This window comes from Anabrus simplex, chromosome 8 (genome assembly GCF_040414725.1).
Source record: "Anabrus simplex isolate iqAnaSimp1 chromosome 8, ASM4041472v1, whole genome shotgun sequence".
Taxonomy (NCBI): domain Eukaryota; kingdom Metazoa; phylum Arthropoda; class Insecta; order Orthoptera; family Tettigoniidae; genus Anabrus; species Anabrus simplex.
This window is the reverse complement of record NC_090272.1, coordinates 207,231,486-207,255,397: the sequence shown is the minus strand read 5'-3', so window position 1 is coordinate 207,255,397 and position 23,912 is coordinate 207,231,486. Positions and strand designations below refer to the sequence as shown.

The 23,912-nt window shown below is 40.4% G+C and overlaps 1 protein-coding gene across 1 annotated transcript in view; it reads right to left on the bottom strand.

Moving 5' to 3' along the window:
* The window catches only part of Nos (Nitric oxide synthase), a 789,894-nt gene that overhangs the window by 269,633 nt on the left and 496,349 nt on the right, over positions 1 to 23,912 (bottom strand). Inside the window, exon 2 of the mRNA XM_067152126.2 lies at positions 14,878 to 15,017. Within this exon, the coding sequence (XP_067008227.1) occupies positions 14,878 to 15,017 (140 nt within the window). The remainder of the gene's footprint in view (positions 1 to 14,877; positions 15,018 to 23,912) is intronic.

Here is a 23,912-nt window from a genome sequence, read left to right as displayed (position 1 = left end):
ATAGGCAGAAATTATTGGGGGAAAGTAGACTGAGAAATTCGCTGAATGCTTTTATTATTAAAATAGAGGAGGTAGCAGGGATAAATATTAGATACGTTGACACGTCAAAAAGGTATGGGATGATGTGGTGGTTTATGGGATTGCATAGGAATAAAGGATGGTTACAAGGAAGGGACAGGGCAATGTGTATACTTTGCGGGGCAGTGAATGACGATTTTCACTTATTAAGTGACTGTGAAGAAACGAGTAAGATAAGAAATAGATTACTGAGTGCCGAGCATCGGAAACTGTTGGGAAGAGGGGATGAGCAGTCTATTTTAAGATGGATTATAAAGCAGTGGGAAAGCGGGGGCGAGTTGAACATGTATTTATGTGCGGTAAAAAAGTCCTGTGAGAGCAGAATGAAAGAGGAAGAGTTAGAGGGTGGACAAGGGGGTACGTGTTTGGAATAGTGATGTATATCTATGGGAAGCGTGTTTTATAATCGGATGATATGCAATGGATGGAGATAGTATGATAAAATTAATGGGAAGGGGAATATTGTGTTGAGTACATAGTTAAGTAGGTGGAGTTGGGTAAATGATATGTGATTACATAAAGGTAGGGAATTTTTGTTTGTGATATGGCTGGTTGGAATGTAATTGCTGACTGTCGTTGTTTTGGTATTGATCGGGAGTAGGTCAGGGAACAATGAATGTGACGCAAGTTGCTGAGCGCATAAGGACACGTGATGAGTTTGCTGGAACCATGAGTCGGTGACTGCTACAGCTAACTATTATTATTTTTGGTATTATTTATTATTATTATTATTATTATTATTATTATTATTATTATTATTATTATATTTTTATTTAAATATTATTATTATTATTATTAATATTATTACTATCACTTTTATTATTATTAATATTGTTATTACTATTATTATTATTACTATAATCATTAATATTATTTTCAATAGACTTATTGCTTTTTGAACATGTGTTGGGGCTGGAAGCCTGTTTGTTCATAAATAAATACAATATTAGGACCCACAAGGGAAAAGGATGACACAGAATCAGGCACATCAATGAGGCAGGAAGATATAATCATATCCACGAGGAAAAGGCGACTCGACTTCTTCGGACACTTGACCCGCAGACTCACGAAGAGGATCCTCATAGTGACACGTAGACGTAAGGCCTCCAAGGACAAGTGAATCACCTCAATGAAGTCAGACCTGGAGCAACTGGAGATTTAATGAATGATCAAGCAGGTCCGATCCCAATCTCGACAAATCATCCTACAAGGTGCCTTCGCACTGTCCACCACCAGCGAGAAGAACACAAGTTGACTGAGGAGAGAATGCTGGGACACTGCAAGAAAGTGAAAGTGTTCTCGGCCAAGAGGAAGCAGAAGACCTCAGTCAAGAGTCAAGATGAGCTCTGTCGTCCTCACTAAGCGTAAACGAACCGAAAAAATTACAGGGTTTCAATGCGGGCTGAAATTTAATCCATGCCAGAACTTTGAGATACGTTAGAAATACGTACTTTATTTCCTTAGTTCTGGTTGCACCAATAGAGCGCTCCGCGATTTGAAGAGTTCAAATACGCAGTCTGCGTCGGTTTTTTATCGATTCCTAATTCGACCTTTTTTTGCTGTTGCTTTCTGTGGTATTTGTATTGGTATCTATTCTTTATGGCGGCTATACTTTTCATACAGCAGCCAATTTTGATGACTTTTCCAATCATTCTCAGTTATGTTTAACTTTTTAAAAACTACATAAAGTAACATCATTCTTGCTTTGGGGATATTAGGTTGTATTAACTTTATCAGGCCATATTATCTTTCATCTTGCAACCAAGATCGTCTTCAGAGCAATGGCAACTGTCACTACATAGTAAGTGGAATCAGGGAGAACGTTGTTAAAACTAAAAAGAATACAATGCCAAGCTAAATGGCACTTCCGCTTGCAGTTCTAGTCCGACACCAGAGATAGCACAACAATACACATTGTGTGCAATAACCATACTATTATCGTTAACAAATAGCGCTGAGTAGTAACTTCCGCCGTGTAAAACGGTTATGTTATGAGATGTGCATAGATATTAGGGGTACGGCCTATAGAACTCCTAAAATTTATGTTACTCTTGCTACACTATAGAAGAACGGGTTGCACGACACTTCCTATTGCCTAAATTGCCTAATCATGACGGACGTCATTTTCAACACATCCTCCCCACGTTTACATGGGGCAGTGGAGCATCGAAGTTCAATTTTAGAACTTGGTCGGAGGTTAAAACCCGGATGCCCTTCCTGATGTCACGTGCTGATTCTAATGATAATCACTGGGATTCAAACTTGGCACATCCGAATTGGAAGTCGAGTATCTAGACGATGATGATGCTATATTTTAAATACTAAAACAATTTCCATTTGGTAATATTTACCTTCTAAACACAGCTTAAAATCTTCCCCGATTATGTAGTGCTTCTTTGAGAGAATCTGCCGCTTCCTTTCTAGCGAGATACAAATAATTAAAGTAAAGTTTCTTTTACTTGGGTTATAAAAGGGAATGCTGTTAAGGCTGACATTTGGCCACGCAAAGTACGTCTTCGTTCCCGTAATTAAGCAAACACAATTAAATAATACAGCTGCCATCTTTGTAAATTGATCAATTAAGTATAATCCGTTTTGAACTACAAGACATCAAGGGGATGAAACTCGTTTAAGGAATCCACTTTAGAGCGATGCTTAAGATGGTAAGATCGACGAAAGTTTAGTGACATAATTAGTGCGACTACAAACCCTTGCAGCTACCATATAACTGAGATATTCCAGACAATTATCTTCTGGTTGGGTACGCACGTAATTTTGATTCAACCGTTATGGATATTCAATGAAGTAATCTATATATTAAAACAGATTTGGCAAATCCGTCCGTCTGTTCTACAGGAAATATTTGCTTTATTTTTGTTTTATTATCTCCGGAATTATCTCCCGGTGAATCATGAGGCATTGATACGTCTCTAAGTACAGCAAACTTTGAGTAATCCAAAAATCAAATCATTAAATGATCTTTGTATTAATTGCAGGCGAAGGCTTACCCTAACCCGCAATACACTCTGTACCTAGCAGGTTGGTAAACGAATAACAATTTCTTTAATATTCTGATATACTTATGTAATTTTCATCCTTAGTAATTTTATAGCATGCAGCCATGTTTTATTACTACCTGTCAAGCCAGAGTATACACTTCCTCTGATTATGGAAGAATACTGTTCTCTGCTAGATACTCTTTGATTCTCTGATCTTCCCCAGCTTCTTAATATACTCAACAGATGGCAGAATATTCCTAATAACTTACATGCTGCTTATAGAAAACTTCAACGTACGTGCAAACACGAAGGTATTCAGTCTACTAGCCTTCTGTATGACCATTAATAAAGCGCAGGGACAACCTCTCGAGAAAGTGGGTGTCCTCTTACCCATACCAGTAATTAGTCACAGCTAATTGTATGTTACACTATCTCGGGCAAGATCGTTTGAAAATGTTACGATCCAGATACTTCCGAACGATCGAACTACAGTGAATACTGTATGGAAGTAAATATACCTCGGATTTTTAGGTGGTAAAATGAAATGGCGTATGGCTTTTAGTGCCAGGAGTGTCCGAGGACATGTTCGGCTCGCCAGGTGCAGGTCTTTTGATTTGACTCCCGTAGGAGACCTGCGCGTCGTGATGAAGATGAAATGATGATGAAGACGACACATACACCCAGCCCTCGTGCCAGCGAAATTAACCAATGATGGTTAAAATTCCCGACCCTACCGGGAATCGAACCCGGGACCCCTGTGGTCAAAGGCCAGCACGCTAACCGTTTAGCCATGGAGCCGGACTTTTAGGTGGTAATAGGTTAGAATGCAAAGTAATTTGGGTTGTAAAAGTGTGATGCAGCCCGTTGTACCACAATGTAGGAAGAGTAGCATAAATTCAAGGAGTTCTATAGGCTGTACCCCTAATATATATGCAAATCTCATAGCATAACTGTTGTACACTGTAGGGTATACTTGTTACTGGCTTAAGTAAGTTTGCATCCTAACCTATCAGTACCTAATAATCCGGACTCTAATTATAAACTACGTAACAAATGAATCGGTTATTATGTACCGGTATTAAATGTTCATAAAACTATTGGAAAAGGGAAAGCAAAACAATATGACTATGGCAGGCGTATCATTTTTACCATTCGTTTCATGTCACACCGACACAGGTACGTCTAATATTGTGACGATGGGATGGGAAAGGCGTAGGAGTGGGAAGGAAGCGGCCGTGGCCTTAATTAAGGTACAGACACAGCATATGCCTGGTGTGAACCTGGGAAACCACGGAAAAACATATTCAGGGCTGCCGACAGTGGGGTTCGTACCCACTATCTCCCAGATGCAAGCTCACAGCTGCGCGCCCCTAACCGCACGGCCAACTCGTCAGGTGACTCACTGCGCATCACCGTACTGTTTGTGTTACTTACTTAATAAGGGTGTAAAGACAGATTCTATGTTAACTTTATTTAGTAACATGTATTTGTTTCTTTTCAGGGTATGAGGGCTACAGGAAATTAGCTACAACAATATAATTATTATTATCTATTATACTCCGCGATTGAGAGTATAGTGCATAACGTTATTTTTAAACATTTGAAGTATTTTGATTACGCCTTTCGTTTAATTATTTCGTACTGCCAAAATGAGAAACCTGCAGACTATATAACTGCTATTTGTTTTACGTCGCACCGACACAGATATGTCTTACGGCGACGATGGGACAGGAAAGGCCTAGGAATGGGAAAGAAGCGCCCATGGCCTTAGTTAAAATACAGCCCTAGCATATGCCTGGTGTGAAAATGGGAAACCACGGAAAACCATCTTCAGGGCTGCCGACAGTGATGTTCGAACCTACTATCTCCCAAATACTGGGACTATACACCCTAAGTTGTCAAAACCATCAATAATGACATTGTCATGGAGGTATTTAAAACAATTTTATTGTTTCATATCATAACCATGAGTCATAATAAAATGTATACAGGAACATTCTGGTAAATTAAGTATATTAATACGAGGGTTTTTTCAGGGGGAACGCAAAGGTACGCGTACCCCTTAAACATTTGAACACTGTTTAACAAAAAAATATTGGTTCATTTCTATCTAATCCGATAAATATAACTTCCGACTTGAAAGATCATCGATCAGTTGGCGTCAACGCGCTGTTCACAGCAGCTGGAGAAGATTTCCAGTAACCTTCGATTTAAATCGACTTATCGAATCAGTTTCTCTTGGTTGGTAACTCGTTACTAAGCAAAAAAATCGAAAAATTACGCCATATTATTATCTGATCGACTAAAGTTTTGTAACTGCTGATTTATTGGGAGAAATTTTACTCATTTAGGCAGAAATCAGTATTTTAGTGTCGAATGTTGGTTGTACTGTTAATGTTCCTACGATCACTGGATTTTGTCTGATTTGACACTGGTGCCTTTTAATTTTCTAGATTATGTGATCTGTTGTGTGGTTTGCATTGAAAAGCGGCGTGTCTTCCGTGATTACATTTTGAATTTCTTAATAAGTTATAGACTGGGTTGATAATCTGGACACCTGACCAGAAACGATCTGAGAAATACCCAATGTCTCTCCTGCCCTTTATGAACACTATGAGTAGTTTCCTTATTTCAACAAGTGAATGTGAATAAGGCTTCCCACAAAGGAACTTGATCATGACTCCAACAAGAGCATCCTTGCATCTGAATGCAGTAGTAAATCCTATGTTCATCAAGTTGGTTGACCCTCCACGAAGAATTTTCAACCCTGTGGTTCCTGAAAAGAAGACACGTAAAAGAACTCCTGCGGGACTAAATTCCGGCACCTCGGCGTCTCCGAAGACCTTAAAAAGTAGGCAGTGGGACGTAAAGCAAATAACATTATTATTATTATTATTATTATTATTATTATTATTATTATTATTATTATTATTATTATTATTATTATTATTATTATTATTATTATCAATGACTGACAGATGAAATGAAATTATACTGGAGAGTGTTGCTGGAATGAGATATGATAGGGAAAACCGGAATACCCGAAGAAAAACAAATCTCACATGGAGTGACCGGGATTTGAATCGCGGAACCCAGCGGTGAGAGGCCGGCGCGCTGCTGCCTGAGCCAGGGAGGCTTCCACAAATAAAATAGCGTAATCAATTTTTATATAAACTTGTGAGCCCGGAGTGTGCATAATTGCCAAATATTGTAAGATCCTGATGTTTTGTCGTCTACAACTGAGTGTACCCCTTAAACTTTTTTTTAGAAAAAGAATCACTGATTAATACTATTGCATATTTTATGAATGTTATATATTTAATTACATATTTCATTGATATTTAATATTTGCTATATTTTTATGCATATATTTCACACTTCGATATTAAATATAAATACGGTCCCTAGTTTATTACATTTCCCTCTAGTCCAAGATAGTATGGAATCCTCTGGAATTCAACAATGTGTTGCTTAGTGCCCTGTAGTGGAAACAGTACTTCTCACCCCTTCCCTCAGATCTCCTTAGCCTATAGTATGTGAGTGCAAATGTTCGGTGCACTTGATAACGATATGCTGACAGTGTCATACCGGCAGATGCCTGCTTATCCAGGAGGCGAAGATTAATAGAGCTCTCAATTAATTGGCTCAATGAAGCGGGTAATTATGACAGCTCTACCGCACACACTGACATAAATGGCGCGACATTCCTCGTGATTCACGGGGCAAGCAGTGTACATGAAGCTCTTGTTCGTGAGGATCTAGGCAGAATAAAATAGGTTCAGAAGGCAAATTTTTTAATTATGCCGAGCGAGAGTTACATTTTATTCATGAGCTTATGAAACAATACCCCGTCTCTGTGGTGTAGTGGTTTGTGTGATTAGCTGCCAACCCCAGAGTCCCGGGTTCGATTCCAGGTTCTGCCACAAAATTTGAAAAGTGGTTTGAGGATCGGAACGGGGTCCACTCAGCGTCGGGAAATCGACTGAGTAGAGGGTTTAGCCTTCCTCGAAGTGGTATGGCTACTCCAACCACTACTCTTATACATTCATATCTTCCACACAATATAAATAACATTTGTTTGAGCGCCAGTTGCTTTTTAAGAAAAACAACAAAATTCGGTAGAGCATACCTCTTATATCAATTATCTCAAGGCGTGAGGTGATAAACTCACATATCTGGCAATATACAGGGATATGGATCAGGACAATATTAAATTACTGTTGCATGTCCACAACTGAGGATTGTACATGGAACTGGAATCACTTATTCTAATTAAAATAAAACTGAGTTTATGACTATAATTTACGTCACAATGAACAATCATTGACGTCTTTTAATTTAACAAAAAAAAAAATATATAGTGAGATTTGCGGTACTAATAAAAGGAAAATCTAATCTAAACAAAAAAAGCTATTGGCATGAACTTGAAGTGAAATGTGATATCGCCGCTGATTACATTCTTCTTCATGTTATGAATGCATAACATGTCTGATGCTTTAATTACCTGATGTCTGCATACACCGCTGTTGAACTTGAAATTCTTGGGAAACCTATGAGCTGAAGTCGGGAGCCGTCTGCTGTTATCTTCTTATATAACAAGGAGTTGGCCTACATACCATGTACGCGTGTAGGGAGCTCCAATGTAATTACGTCCACTCAATATATTATAAGAAATTTGAAAATATTATTGAAACATCTTGTGAAGTCCATCCTCACAAGAAGATGATGTTTCTTTATCAGCATAGTACCCGTCTCTGCTCGGATACAACCACCACTTGTAGACCTCCTCAATTATTACAAGACCTCTTGAAAACACAACTCTTAGCTCTGACCATCAATCTAAGACCAGTTCTTCCATTTGATACATCTGACTGTTACATATGATCTGAACGATATGATCTGATAGATATGATACCTCTCACCACCGTCGCATCGACTTTTATAACCTCGCGATGACGACTCATCTCCCTACTCTCTGTTCATCCCTTCCGCTTCAACATACAGTAGCTGGCGAATACTGACACTTGGTCGCAATCACGTGCCCACGCACTGATGTCATCAGTCAAGTGTTGTCTCAGCGTGCCCAAGCGGATTGAGGATGACTATGCTGAATGCGTCACCAGGAAATCTACTTGCACATAACATTCTCAGTTAAACATAGCCTCGATTGCAAAATACTATGCCAGCTCATCTAGCCAGAGTTACAAGCCACAGCATGACAATATGAAACCAACAAATCTCACTTACTAATATACAGAATAATTACAAACATATTCACTTAACCTATGATTAAATACAATAATATACGTGATACCTAATTATTACAGTCTAAGTGATGAGAAACAGAATATAAAATCTAATGACTCGGGTTAATGATGATGATGATGATGATGATGATAATAATAATAATAATAATAATAATAATAATAATAATAATAATAATAATAATAATAATAATAATAATAATAATAATAATAATAATAATAAATACTGAATGGAATCTGTAACCCTGTTGTACGGTTACAGTGGTTTTCGGTGTTTTGCCAGTTCTTCTCCAGACAAATGCCGGAATGGTACCTAACTTAAGGCTCAGGCCGCTTCCCTTCTTCCTCCTTGTCTATCCCTTTCAATCTTCCCTTCCCATCCTCAGTAAGGCCCCTGTTCATCATAGAAAGTGAGGTCGCATGAGCGAGGTACTTCTTCTCTTCCCCAGTTTTATCCCCAACTAAATATCTCACGCTTCAGGACACTGCCCTTGAGGCGGTAGAGGTGGAATCTTTCGTTAAGTCCGAGGGAAAAACCAACCCTGAAAGGTAAACTGACTAAGAAAGTTAGAAAGAAAGAAAGAAAGAAAGAATACCCCCTGTCTGACTAAACTCTTCCTGGAATGAAAAAAATGACCATTTTAGCACTAGATTGGTCCGTATTGATTAAGCTCCTGAAAAACTGCCACGGGTAATAATAATAATAATAATAATAATAATAATAATAATAATAATAATAATAATAATAATAATAATAATAATAATAATAATAATAATAATAAATTATCTCCCGGATGCAAGCGCACAGCCGCGCGCCCCTAACCGCACGGCCAACTCGCCCTGTCTAAAATGGTTTCAAAAACATTCTGCATCAAGCTAACAACAACGTTTTGGGTTAGAGTTTAACTTCCTACAATTAAGTGAAGTCCTTTAAGGTATGGTTCACCGTGAAACATCCATGCATGTGGAGGGCAACTTTGTATTTGTTGCAGTCGAAGCAGGATTCCTTACGCATTCCACGCTCAAAACAGACTTTACATTTCCTTGATGGTGCTGATTTATTTGCTGTAGGAGCAATCTTCTCAGGAAAATTACCGCAGTGCCTTCTCTGTAGTTTCATTGATGCACTACCACATGATGCACATCCTCTACTGGAATAATAAGGAAGGGTGACATCTCCCAGAATTTGCTCCGCAACGTTGACTTGGAGTGATGAGAAGTTTTTTCCTCACGCTCTGTATGTAGCTAGAATTCTACAATGTCACATCCAACAGGTAGAAGAACAATATCTTGTACCCTTTTTACATACCTACATTGCCTTTCGGAACATTACTGGCCAAATTCCAGTTCCAATTGTTCAAAGTGCTGAGTTTATGTTTGCATGGGCGGAGTCACAATTCTCAAACACACTATCACTGCTGAAACTAATATCAGATATCTTTGTCACCACTATCAAGAGGAAATTGCAGAACTATTTCCTCTTCCTCCTCGCGATGTTTAAACAACATCTTGCTCAGTAGGACTCATTTCATGAACAGGATGATAAACTTCAGAAGAAAAAATAATATACATTGACGAAATGGCCTTCGGTTAATAACATTGGCATGAAAACACGCTAGCACTACCTAGGATCGTAATTCTAAAGTGCAATATTACAATCGAAAGAAATCCATGGTTAGACAGGCGTATTTCCGACTTGAGTACACTGAATAGTGACTCTTGACGGTTGTACCCATCACTATAGCGGAATGCGTTAATAGACGATGGTTTCTCAGTTGTACCGCCTCTTGAAACAACAATCACCTCTCAACCAGTACTAATTCATGATAATGTTTTGAAGTAGGAACCAAACCAAAATCCATGGCAAAACAAGGACCACTGCTCAGCCCGAAGGCCTGAAGATTACGAGGTGTCGTGTGGTCAGCACGACGAATTCTCTCGGCCATTATTCTTGGCTTTCTAGACCGGAGCCGCTATCTCACCGTTAGATAGCTTCTCAATTGTAATCACGTAGGCTGAGTGGACCTCGAACCAGCCCAGATCAGCCCAGGAATCGAACCCGGGGCATCGGGGTAAGAGGCAGGTAAGCTACCCCTACACCGCGGGGCCGGCTTTGAAGTACGAAGGGGACAGAATTTGATTCAGGTTTGTCGGAGTAGGGGTAGCGATGCTGTCTCCTACCTGGATGCCCCGCCTTCGACTCCCGGCAAGGGATGGGATTTTACGTGAATTTGAGAGCTATTCAGAAGTTTACTCAGCCTACGTGAGAACCTTTGAGGAGCTATTTTACAGTGTGATAGCAGCCCCGGTACAGAATTACAAGAATTACTACCGAGACATTTCGTCGCGCTGACCACGCGTTACCTAGTAATCTGAACGTCCTCAGGCTGTGCAGCGATCCCTTTATAGACAAAGGCCCATCTGGGCTGTAGCACCATGGTGTTGGTCGGTCGGACTAGAAACGTTAAAGGAAAGCACTATGAGTTTGGGCCAGTGTCCTAATAATCACTGAATATCTTGAGCTTGGAGAAAGAAGAGCTTCATTAATTTTCTAGCAATACGAAGACCGAAATCATGGAAGATGTATTTGATTAGAAGTATTTGTAGCTCTTGTTCCTCTTAAAATGAATTGTTCTGACTAGTTGGCACCCCGGAGGCTGTCTCGTCCCCACGGGAGAACGGGGATGAATTATTTGTAGTCTCCCTCTAGCTCAGAGAACAGTCTTCTACTCTGGTCCCATCCCGGCCAAATACTCGCTCTACAGCGATGTGCTTGAGTCAATACTTCAACGAGAATAAACAAGAAATAGATTGACTTCCCTCTTAGGTCCTACAATTGCTCGCTCGAATTACAAGAAATCTCTATGCTCACAGCTAGTTCACTTGTTCGATTTGATTAAGATAGAATAATTAAAAGAAAACTCACCTTTCCAATTTGAAATGTAAACCATTTTAACGAACGGTTTGTTTTTACTTTGAACTCCCCACTCCTCGACAGGTTCAAAGACACTTTAGCTTTTTATAACTCTCAATAATGCAATCTGTCCAGAGAAGATTGTTGACTGGCACATTTTTGTTGCAGTCAACAGGATTTTAGTTGGGAACGCTGAATGCCTTCATCGAATGCTCATTTTTTCTAGCAATCTTCATGCCGTACGAAGGAAGCTGAGGAAGAAAGCAACTATTCGAGTGAAAGATATCGGTTTTTATGTCAGAATGTATGACCGAAAGGACATTACTAGATTTCTGTGAAATTAGCAAAATGTTTTCAGTAAAGAAAGAAAGAAAGAAAGAAAGAAAGAAAGAAAGAAAGAAAGAAATAAAGAAAGACGAATAGAGAAGTAAGAGGTATGGACTTGTGGTTAATAGATATCTATAGCAATGAGAGTTAAAGAATGAAAATTTGTTTTTCTTCTTTTTTACGATGAGGCCCTTTAGGTACCACATAAAAAAAAGCAAACCAAACCCCACGGCGCAACACCCCGAAGGTCCATGGCCTATCAGGTGACCACTGTTCAGTCCGAAGGCATAGGCTACAGATTACGAGGTATCGTGGGATCAGCACGACGGATCCTCTCGGCCGTTATTCTAGGCTTTCTAGTCAGGGGCCGCTATCTCACCGTCAGATAGCTCCTAAATTGTAATCACGTAGGCTGAGTGCCTCGAACCAGCCCTCAGATGCTGGTAAAAATCCCTAACCTGGCCGGGAATCGAATCCGGGACCTTCTTTCCTTATGATTTATTCTTCTCTCCTCAGTTCACTTAAGACAAGGTTTACGTTTCATTCTTCCTTGGAATCATTCCATTCTTTAAACCTTATTTTTAAAAATCTCTTTTTCCATACTTCCCTCTTCTCTTCTTTTATTCATTTGTAAATCTTTCTTTACCTCTTGTATCAAGCTTGTAGTTGACTCCTTCCCCAATAGATACTGGTACACGAACATGTGTTTTGTCAATTTGATGTGATCCATTCTATAGATATGTCCAAAAATCCACAATTCTAGCCCTTCAGGCAAGCAACTCAGTGTTGAAAACATCCTGGAGATATGAGCTACGAAACATCACCCTGGGGTGGGAGTGAAGTCGACTCAGGAAAGGAAAGCAACCCGCAGCGCAAAGATGGATGAATATTGGGCAAAAAAGAAGAGAGCTCACCAGAGTTAGGAACCACGTGCTCCAAGGAGCCTAAACAAAACAAGAAGAAGAAAATATGAGAATATATTCTTTATTTATTCCTAAGAATTACAATCCTTTTCTTAATCGTTATCCCGATAATTAGATTACATTAGCAGTTTGCCTTTTTCCACCACTACGAGCACTAATGTTAGTCAACGAATTGTTTCACTTAAGCGCCACTACGAGCGCTAATGTGAGCCAATACAGAGTTTCACTTAAGCCCTTATAATTACATTCGGTGTTTTCCAAAAAATCAAAAGCCGCCTGAAAGAATTGAACCAAGGAACACATTACAGAAATAATTATGTAAATAAGTTCATTTGGCTAGGATTTGAATAAAAAGGAAAAAGAGTAAAGAAACAAGTGATTTTAAGCTGCTTTTCCTGAATTGCACTTAGGACGGAAGTGATTTTCGAATTTTGTTAGCTTACTTTCTGTGCCATTTAACCCTTCGACTTTCGGAAAAATTGAGGACATTTTTTAATTTTACATTTTTCGTGTGGGCGGAATTCATCTTCTTAGGAGCCAAAATCAGTCAAAGTGGGGATTTTGGTTCTGATATCAAGAGACGGATTTCGCTTGGACGTACCGCTATGATGACTATGTCCCCGATTTGGAAGAGCAGAGATATCAGTTTGGCTACTAAGTACAGATTAGCATTGCGATTATATTCCCACTGTTCATGTATGGATGTGAGAGCTGGACGCTGAAACAGGCAGACAAAAGGAGGATCGATACTTTTGAGCTCTATTGTTGGTAAAAAATCTACAAATACCATGGAGTGCAAAAATTACCAATAAGACAGTTTTTGAGAGCATCAAGCCCGAATGCCATTGGTTGGTAATATTATGAAGCTGAGACTAGCTTTCTTTGGCCACGTTATCCGATCAGATGCATTGGGAAAAACAATCATGCTAGGAATGATCAGTGGTACAAGAAGACTAGGTCGTTGGTTAGACACCATTAAAACAGACACAACCCTCACCGTAGAACAACTAAAGGTGGCAATGTGGAACAGGAAACTTGGAGAGCGCTAATTCATAGAATCGCCGATGGATGACATCATCATCACTTTTTCTGCTAAGAAATATTATCAATATTATAAAATAGCAATTTCCTTTATCTTATCGTTTCTGTTATATTTTATGTGTTCTGGTATATTTTCTTATTATTGCTTAATTTTTATTGTTCTGTTGTTTTGTTTTTAGATAAAAGGAAATACAAATTCTAACACTTCTCCTGGAAGTTGTTGTCAGTGAGGTTTTCTTGATACTGAGCTTTGAAGAAAGAGCTCTGTTTACTGCAGGAAAACATTCTGGCCACTTAAGGCTCAGTCTGCCGAGCCTGGGCTAGAACAGAGTTTACTTGAGATGTTGTCTGGTAGCACGTAACGACGTAAACCTTAAAACCAGGAATAAAATCTCAAGGAAAATGTCATTGAACTATGATGTGAGCTGCACTGAAAATATCCTTTATAAATACCGCTATTCTATTTTTCGGACTTTTGAAATGACCGAGTGAGTGGATGCGCGGTTTCGATCACGTAGCTGTCAGCTTGCATTCGGAAGGTAGTGGGTTTGAACTCCACTATCCGCAATTCTGAAGATTGTTTTCCGTTGTTACCCCATTTTCACACCAGGCAAATGCTGAGGCTGTACGTTAATTAAAGCCAGAGCATCTTCATCCCCATTCCTAGCTCTTTTTTCCATCCAATCGTCGCCATAAGGCCTATCTGTGTCGATGCGACGTAAAGCAAAAAAAAAAAAAATAATCTCCAGACAAAAGGTTGGGAAACACTTATAAAATTGGGACTTGGGGGAATTTTATTTCTTCTTAACCCGTTTACCGTCCAGGGTTGGTTTTTCACTCGGAATCAGTGAGGGATCCACCTCAAGGGCAGTGTCCTGGAGCTTGAGACTTTGGATCGGGTGATACAACTGAGGAGGAGGACACTACTTCGCCCAGGTGGCCTCACCTGCTAGACTGAACAGAGGCTTTGTAAGGGGGGGGGGGAGGTGTGGAGATTTGGAAGATCGAAAGAGGAAAGAGGGAAGGAAGCGACCGTGGCCTTAAGTTACGTACCATCCCGGCATTTGCCTGGGGGAGAATCGGGAAACCCCGGAAAACCACTTCGAGGATGGCCCGGGAAAGGCAGCTAATTACACTAACCACTACAGCAGAAAGGCGGGCACTTGGAGGAATTTTCGGATTCGGATTCAAATTACATCTTTCAACCAGTCACATCTATGTTAACACTTGTAGATATGCAGTGGCTGAGGGGTACATTTCTGTGTATGATCACGGTTGTAGAAAAGAGAAAATAATTTAAGAGTATAAATAAAACTGTTGGAGTGACTTACCGTCGGATAGAGGTGAAATACTGGTCCAGGAAGTCCTTGGCATGACGTAGCAATTCTTCTGTCGTACGGGGAGCAAGGGTGGTACGCCCAGGAAGGGCCATCAGACTCCCCAGACATGTTTTCTGTGAGCATTGTGTTGGCTGAAACAAACCAAAAAGTTTTTGTTAGATTTCATACAACACCAAAAATACAAAGGTTTTAAGCAACTATATATGCAGTCGCTTAAGTGCGGCCAGTATCCAGTATTCGGGAGATAGTAGGTTCGAATCCCACTGTCGGCAACCCTGAAAATGGTTTTCCATGTTCACACTAGGCAAATGCTGGGGCTGTACCTTAATTAAAGCCACGGCCACTTCCTTCCCACTCCTAGCCCTTTCCTGTCCCATCGTCGCCATAAGACCTACCCATGTCGGTGCGACGTAAAGCAACTAGCAAAAAAAACAACTATATACACTTATCCAGAAAAAAATGATCTTTTTATTTTATCCATTCAGATATGTGGTTATTGGTCATGAAACTCTGGATTTCGGAAAATCGAGTTTTTTGTATCATACAGCATCGCCAGTTGAGACTGGATAGTACAGTTCAAATTCTCCACCATGTACGCATAGAATCATTTCACTTCTAGTTTGTGGTTTGATCGGGTACACACAACATAGAACTGAGCCAGTTTAACTGCTTCCTTACGAGTTTAAACTTGGTCATAATGCAATGGAGGCAGCGAGGAACATTAGCAGAGCACTTGGAGCTGACAGTAATAATGGAAAGAATTTTCAACGATGGTTCCAAAAATCTTATTTGGCGATGTGATCTGATGACACTGCTGGAGTCTGAACCTCATCGGACTGTAAGGGTCAAGACAGCGAAATTCGGCTAAACTATTTGACAGCTGCAAAGAGTTGGAAAAGTCAAAAATATCCATAAGTGTGTTTTCCCCTTAACTCACTGAAAAAGACTTGACGCGTTGCCTGGATGTTTCCAATTTTCTGCTCTCCTGGAATGGAAGGATTCCATTTTTGACACAGGTTAGTGGCATTTGAATACAGTGTATATTGTACAATAAACATAATCTCTTGGCAGAATGTTTAGATACGGATGAGGCCCCAGCACATGTGTTGAAACCAAATCTTCATCCAAGGGAGATGATCGTGACTGGTGGCTTGAAGCGGGTGTTACACTATTCCTTCTTGAAATGTGGTGAACCATTCATGCTGAGAATTATTGCACCCAGCTGTATTAGTAGAAATTATACGTGGATTGATTAACAGACATGAGATATACTGCTTTCTGACAATGTGTGACGACATCAAGAATAACAGTCTAAAACCTACACAACTTCACTCTGAGCTTCTCCGTAATATATATCATTCAACAGACCTCTTACCAAATAACTACCACTTATTTTAAACAGTCTTACCAGAGACTTATATGCCCTTTCCTTTGCATCCTTATTACAACCCCTAAAAACACCCTCATAACCATGTGCAAAGATCTGAAACTCACAACCTGACTGTTAATCCCATTTATCATTATACCATGCCTGATGCCCATCTCACAGCATTATCGAGGTCATTTTTCAGTTGCTCACAATCTTGTAACTTGTTTATTGCTCTATACAGAGTAATATCATCCGCAAAACGCCTTACCTCTGATTCCACTTCTTTACTCATATCATGTATATAATAAGAAAACATAAAGGTCCAATAATACTGCCTTGAAAAGTTCCCCCTCTTAATAACTGATTGATTCATTGTTGGGTAATTTTTGACGATAAAACTGTTGATCAATTAAAAAGTCGTTTAAAACGCCTAGGAGGAATTTCTTTCGTTCAGATGGTTGGATTTTTATAACACGGGGATGAGTGCCTATGGGAGAAATGTGTCATCTAATGGTGGAGTTTTGACTAATATAAGTTTGTTCTTACAGAGTTCAATTTGCCTGAAGGTTCACTGCTAGATCTATGAATTACTAAAATGCAGGTTCAGCTCGCGATATGCATAAGCTCGTAAATCTGGCTGCTAGTAATATAGGGCCAATAATTGCATAGTGTCCACCCTCAAAGAAACAATCAACAATAAATGTATTATAGCTCCCGCAATTACTGTACTTTCATATTGTTACGTTAATACCAGATCGCAACAATTAGCGGTCTGTTTATCAAGTTATTGCCATGGAGGTGATGAGATGCGGGTCGGCCGAAAGGCACCGCAGTATCCCTGGTTTATGTCGGGCGGAAAGTGTTTAAAGCAGCCTACGATATATTTGCATGTGAATGTGGAGAGATGTTCTAATAAATAGTGCATGTGGCTTAATCTCGCTTGTGTTCTCACAAATTGAATGATGAGGAAACTCTGTTTGTTGTTGCTGTAATCTTCCTCAGCTAATGTCATATAGAAGTGAGTACTTATTCAAAGTTTGTTTCATGACGTTCAGTATTTCATTTTCTCTCCCCTGCCATAAGTGGAATTTTTCCGCCTTTCGAATTGTTACGGTAAAGCAAAAGAAAAGCAGTCATCTCCGAACACGCCATGAAGGCTCTGGGAGAGGTGGAAGGTAAAGGCTCCTATCCGTAACCTCGGCGAATAAAACTCCAGGCCTGTAGCCAAGACTTTTTTTAACGTTGTAAGTGAAAATTAATGAAATCTTACTTGTAATGCGTATGAGAGGAGAGAGATGTATTCATAGCGATGTCCAGGAACTCACCATCCCGCCCCAAAAACCACATTTACTTTTATAAACTAATGAAGAATATTACACCAGTGATGGGTAGTTCGTGAACGAACTAGTTCTCGGGAACTACTTCACTCCCATGAACTGTGAAGTGTTTATTATCGGCACACTTTATCTTGGTGCATTTGTGTACGGCGGTGAGGAGTAAGGAGGGAGCTGTCCCGGTTCCGATAGTGCTGCCAACTGAATGAAAATGAAATCTGAATTGAATCGAGAATATGATCGATTGATCGATATGAAGTTTCTAAACCGTTATTATCTTAAGCCAACACCTATGTCACATACACATTATATAACATTTCTCGATGCGAATCTTGTTCCTAGCATGAATTCTATAGTTTGGCTTTGCTGTGTAAACAACAACAGTACTAGTACGTAAAGTGTACGCCAGATGTCGCACGACGATGCTTAAGCGATTCATAGTTTGTGTTTCAAAGGTTGCCAGTACGAATCTCGAAGATTGCCGAGGTCGACCGATTCAGCACTAGGGTTTAAATGCACCAAGATAAAGTGTGCAGATAATACTCGTATCTCGAGAACTACTTCGCGAACTGTAGGACATCACGAGTGTAAAGGGAAAGAAGGAACTTGTTTGCGGACGAACTACTTCAGCGGTTGCAGAGTGCTCTGGAGGGAAAATTACACATTTTGAGTAGTTCGTGAAGTGGTTCGTAAAGTAGTTCTTTCTTGGGAGCGAGAGTGAATAAACTAGTTCCCAGAGGTAAACTGCTTCTTCCCATTACTAATTACACGCCATTTTCATTGCTGAAGTAGTTACTTGCGTTCCTGTTGGCCATCGTAGTGTGGCACGTGATCTCCTTCCCGTTTATTATGATAATTATAATCCGTTACCAACCACTGCCTCTTTGCTTGTCCCTATATCACTGGTCTTGTCCAGGTCCTATCCTAACCGTCCGCACGGCAAGAACCAGTCCAGACCAATGGTGTAACAATAATCATCACCACCACCTATCGAAGCACCACTCGCTCATTAATTCCTAAGTAGAGAAGCTGGCAGCACTGAGCACCGCTTGACAACATCCCTCCCGGGAAGGCCGCGAGCGTGTAAACAAACGACAGGCGTTCCGCGCGTGTGAAATACTTGTCTCCAGGGCTAAAGTAATGATCCTCGGTGATTGGTGGGATAGAGTGGCCGCCTTTACCCCTAGGAATTATCCTTCTTCGTGTAGGCTGAGTGAACCTCAGGGCTATGTACACCTTCGAAAGTGGAAATGTTGTTCCTCATAATTTTTCTTTCTTGACCGGGAATCGAACCCACGTCCTTTAAGGTGAATAGAGTACGCCTTTACCGCCTCGGTCAGTCTGTTTCCAGTTTCAACCGGGTCAGGAATTGAATTAATGAAGCCCCCATCTAGCGGCGATGATAGGAATTGTGCCGGCTACCGAAGCCTGTTGCACTCATCTGGTACTATGATTAATGACTGACAAATGAAATGAAATGATATTGAAGAGTGTTCCTGGAATGAAAGAAGACAGAGAAAACCGGAGAAAAAAATGGCCGGACTCCGCTTTGTCCAGGACAAGTCTCACGTGAAGTGACCGGGATTTGAACCACGGAATCCTATATATAAAGAATATACATACTTCAAACATCACTAACAGTGTATTTTTAGTACTTTTCCTCATATTTTTCCAGTGGAGCATTGTGCCCGACAGAAAAGACGGTGCTACCGATGGACAACACGCGATTTGCCACTTTTCCTCGTCTAGGCCGCTTCGAATGATAGTTGGGTACTCTTTAGGAGCAGTAATTATTTGGTAAATTGGTAATCATTGACACAGCTGGTAAGACTGCAGGAGGTTGTATACTCGTGAAATTTTCCTGCCATTGTTGGAGATTTTGGGAGTTATATCACATCACTGTACGTCCCATTTCATTGCCGCCATGAGTCACATCATAGGATACCCTCTGTCTCCTGGAGCCGTAAGGCAAGAACTTATTCTTCACTAACTCCGTCGAGAAGACAGAACAATTAGGATTAGTGTGAAAGCGAGTATACGCCGCCATGAACGTGTTAACTCTGGATGTAGTCTGTTCTAATGAATAGTGAACGCGGCGTGATCTCGCATGGGTTCTCACAAATTGAATGACATTCTCTCCACATCCGCACAACACATTCGCTTACGTATCCGCAAATGGTTATCCGCAGTTATCGCAACTATTTAATTATATTGTTTACACGGTATTGAAACGGATAGATCTGTTAACGTAATACGATGGGCCTGATACCTGGCACTAGACCCCCTACAGTGGCAGGTTTATGATGGATGTCCTCTCGCAACAAGGACCCACATATTGACTGGTTCTCTTTCGGAAACTTGATCCTTCCTTGCACTAATTGCGGGCAGGGTCCAGTTAGGCTTAGGGCAGATTTACGGCTATATGGACTCAAGGCTCATTATATACCAATATTCCCCTATACCAATGTCAAGGGTCGCTTCACCACAGGCCAAAATATCTGCATGAAGTGTATGAAAGACTGATCTGTCGAGATACAGCCGAGTATACCGGAGTGAAAATCCAGAAATTATCAGAAAAGTTGTCCTCACTGCCTTACAGTTTACAACCGCCAAGATAATAACTTCGGCGATATCGCCGGATAAATCCACGGATATCCGCATGCGTGCAGGGCTATAACAATAAGGTAGCTCGTGCAAGGTAGGCAAAAACAGATCGCCCATGGCATCAGGAGCAGTGGAACGTAAACTGCTTTCTGATGAGGTCACCACAAGCTTGCATCCATACAACAGGGGCATTGGAGACCATCTGGTGAGAGATGGGACGGCCATTTCATTCTGGAGTGCTACCAACAGCAACGATGTTCCGTTTGTTTTGGCATGGGATCGTATTTGGTCAACATAAGCCTCTAACTTGTCTGGTCCGGTGTACATAGACAATATCCAGTCCTCCCCTCTGCAGTTACAAGATTTGCTGCCACTGTGGATGATAATAGACGTGCCTGCTGAGTTATATCTCGTCCGGCGAGTGGTGAAGCCTCAAGGTCACTCTAGTGAGATCTTGCCAGGCAGGTTTTCAGCCACGTTTCAGTGTCGAGAGAACAACCCTCACAGTGAGCCGCTATCTGCCGTTCTGTCGACGTCGCTTATAATCTTAACACTCGAAACAGCCACATGAGGGTCTTCTCCTCCAGTGCTACAGCTTCCCACTGCTGACTTTGAGGCTTCACCACGCACCGGATGAGCTGAACTGTAGATTGGTCACTCAGTTCCTTTGAGACGCACGGCATACAGCGAATGGTGTGGCCGGCAGATTCTGCGGACATCAGCTGTATTTAATATATACCGTGTGAAGTGAAGAAAGATATTACCCACCATCCTAATCCTCCTAATGCCGCGTCTGTTGGCCATGTGGTTAGGGGCGCCCAGTTGTGAACTTGCATCTGGGGGATAGTGGGTTCGAACCCTACTGTCAACAGCACTGAAGATGGTTTTCCGTGGTTTCCAATTTTCACACCAGGCAAATGTTGGAGTGTACTTTAATTAAGGCCACGGCCGCTTCCTTCGCATTCCTATGTCTTTCCTATCCCATCGTTGCCATAAAACCTATCTGTCCCTAAGCAGGGTGAATTTTTTGGCGCAGAGTATGCTTCGGCGTGTTCAAGCACCCCTCAGGGCCCGAGGTGCTCATGCACAGTATTGATCTGGCACACAATGAATGACAATTTTGGGTTCAAAATCCCGCATTACCAACCTTGTGCTTTTGTTGCGTTTCTATTGGTTTTGCATACCTGACTACATATTGTTTTTCTTTTTACATACCTTTTGTCATGAGTAATGTACGTGGATAAATGTTGCAAAATAAAATGTGCGTTAAGCTGGAATATGTGGAACTTCTTCTGAACACTGTGTTTGAAATCATAACAGTGTTGTGAATTTATTTGTACTCGAAAACCAGACACGGAAATGTTCATACGTGTGCTGTGAGAGGGGAATTTGAATGGAGAGTAATGTTCATGGGCCATAAATGGAGTGTAACATAAATGTAACAGTTTGCTCTGCAGACAAATTTGCGTTTTAAACTTTCGTGCATCTATAAATATAACAGAACTAACTGTCTGCGGCCTTGTTCCTTCTGAAATCGGATACAGCTGAATGTATTTCAGTGGCGTTTGGAGTATCTTTAAATACATTTCAAACTTAAATTCCAGGCTACATATTGTTAAAATAACTCAAAGGAGGCACATGCTATACAAGTCGACAAGATGGTGTCAGATTTCGCTTTACGAAAGTCAAATAATCACAAATATCGTTTTCAATCAATCAGATTCAAATTGATAACGGTTAATTTATTTTCTTCTAACAAATCGCTTTTGGGAGACAACTGTACGAAATATGGAGTTGGCGAGTGTAAGATTCAGTTCAATTGAATAGGGGAAACTGAGCCGGGGACTGTGAAATTACCATGGATCAAATAAGAAGTCCACTAGAGTATGATTTAATGAGGCTTCTTTGATTAAAGAACCTTTCTTATGTTTCTCAGTCATGGCCATCTCTGAATACTTCACAGCCTTGTACGGTTGCTAGGCAACATCGTGTCACACATTTCGAATCACCAATTTTGTGGCGCAGAATTTCAGATGAAATGCAAACATATTTATGTCAACAAGTTTGACCTTGGCCCTTAAACATATTGTCATTTTCAAACGATTCCAGACAGAGGTAAAAATAGTAAATAATTTATTTTTGAATCTTAACCATATCTACAATGATAACCAGGAGCTTATGTCTAATGTCCAATAGATTGATCACAATCAGTGACTTTATTGTTTCCGTCTTCACCGTTTGCGAAACAATAAAATTTCGCGCGATTCTTACAAAATCCAGCATCACTTCAAGAACATATTCTACGACATAGGTGATTAAAACCGATTAAACGTTTTTATTTTTGTTGTTGTTTCAATCATCAGTCCATAGACTGGTTTGATGCAGCTCTCCATGCCACCATATGCCGTGCTAACCTTTTCATTTCTGCGTAACTATTGCATCCTACATCTGCTCTAATCTGCTGTCTTATTCATACCTTGGTCTACCCCTACCGTTCTTTCCACCTACACTTCCTTCAAAAACCAACCGAACAAGTCCTGGGTGTCTTAAGATGTGTCCTATCATTCCATCTCTTCTTCTCGTCAAAATTAGCCAAATCGATCTCCTCTCGCCAATTCGATTCAGTATCCCTTCATTTGGGATTCGATCTATCCATGTCACCTTCAGCATTCTTCTGTAACACTACATTTCAAAAGCTTCCATTCTCTTTCTTTCTGAGCTAGTTATCGTCCATGTTTCACTTCCATACAATGCCACGCTCCACACGAAAGTCTTCAAAAACATCTTTCTAATTCCTATATCAATGTTTGAAGTTAGCAAATTTCTTTTCTTAAGAAAGCTCTTCCTTGTTTGTGGTAATCTGCATTTTATGTCCTCCTTACTTCTGCCATCGTTAGTTATTTTACTACCCAAGTGACAATATTCATCTACTTCCTTTAAAACTTCTCCTAATTTAATATTTCCTGCATCACCTGCCTTCGTTCGACTGCACTCCATTACTTTTGTTTTGAACTTATTTATTTTCATCTTGTACTCCTTACCCAAGACTTCATCCATACCATTTAGCAGCTTCTCCAGATCTTCTGCAGTCTCAGATAAAATAACAATATCATCGGCAAATCTCAAGGTTTGGATTTCCTCTCCTTGGATTGTGATTCCCTTTCCAAATTTCTCTTTGATTTCCTTCACTGCCTGTTCTGTGTAAACGTTGAAAAGGAGGGGGGACAAACTGTAGCCTTGCCTCACTCCTTTCTGGATTGCTGTTTCTTTTTCAAAGCCCTCGATTCTTATCACTGCAGACTGATTTGTATACAGATTGTAGATAATTTTTCGTGATCCCATTCATTCATTTTTCATGACTATCCACTTTTCCTCTATTGTGTTTCCTTCAGCCTTTTCATTTAGTCCTTGTGCAACATGTTCCTTGAAACAATCCCTCACACTCTTTTCTTTCAACTTGTCTAGATCCCATCTTTTTGCATTCTTTCCTTTCTTCAATTTCTTCAACTTCAGATGGCATTTCATGACCAACAAGTTGTGGTCAGAGTCCACGTCTGCTCCTGGGAAAGTTTTGAAATCCAACACCTGGTTTCTGAATCTCTGCCTAATCATAATGTAGTCTATTTGATACCTTAAAGTGTCTCCAGGTCTCGTCCACGTATAAAGCCGTCGTTTGTGGTGTTTGAACCAAGTATTGGCAAGGACTAAATTATGATCAG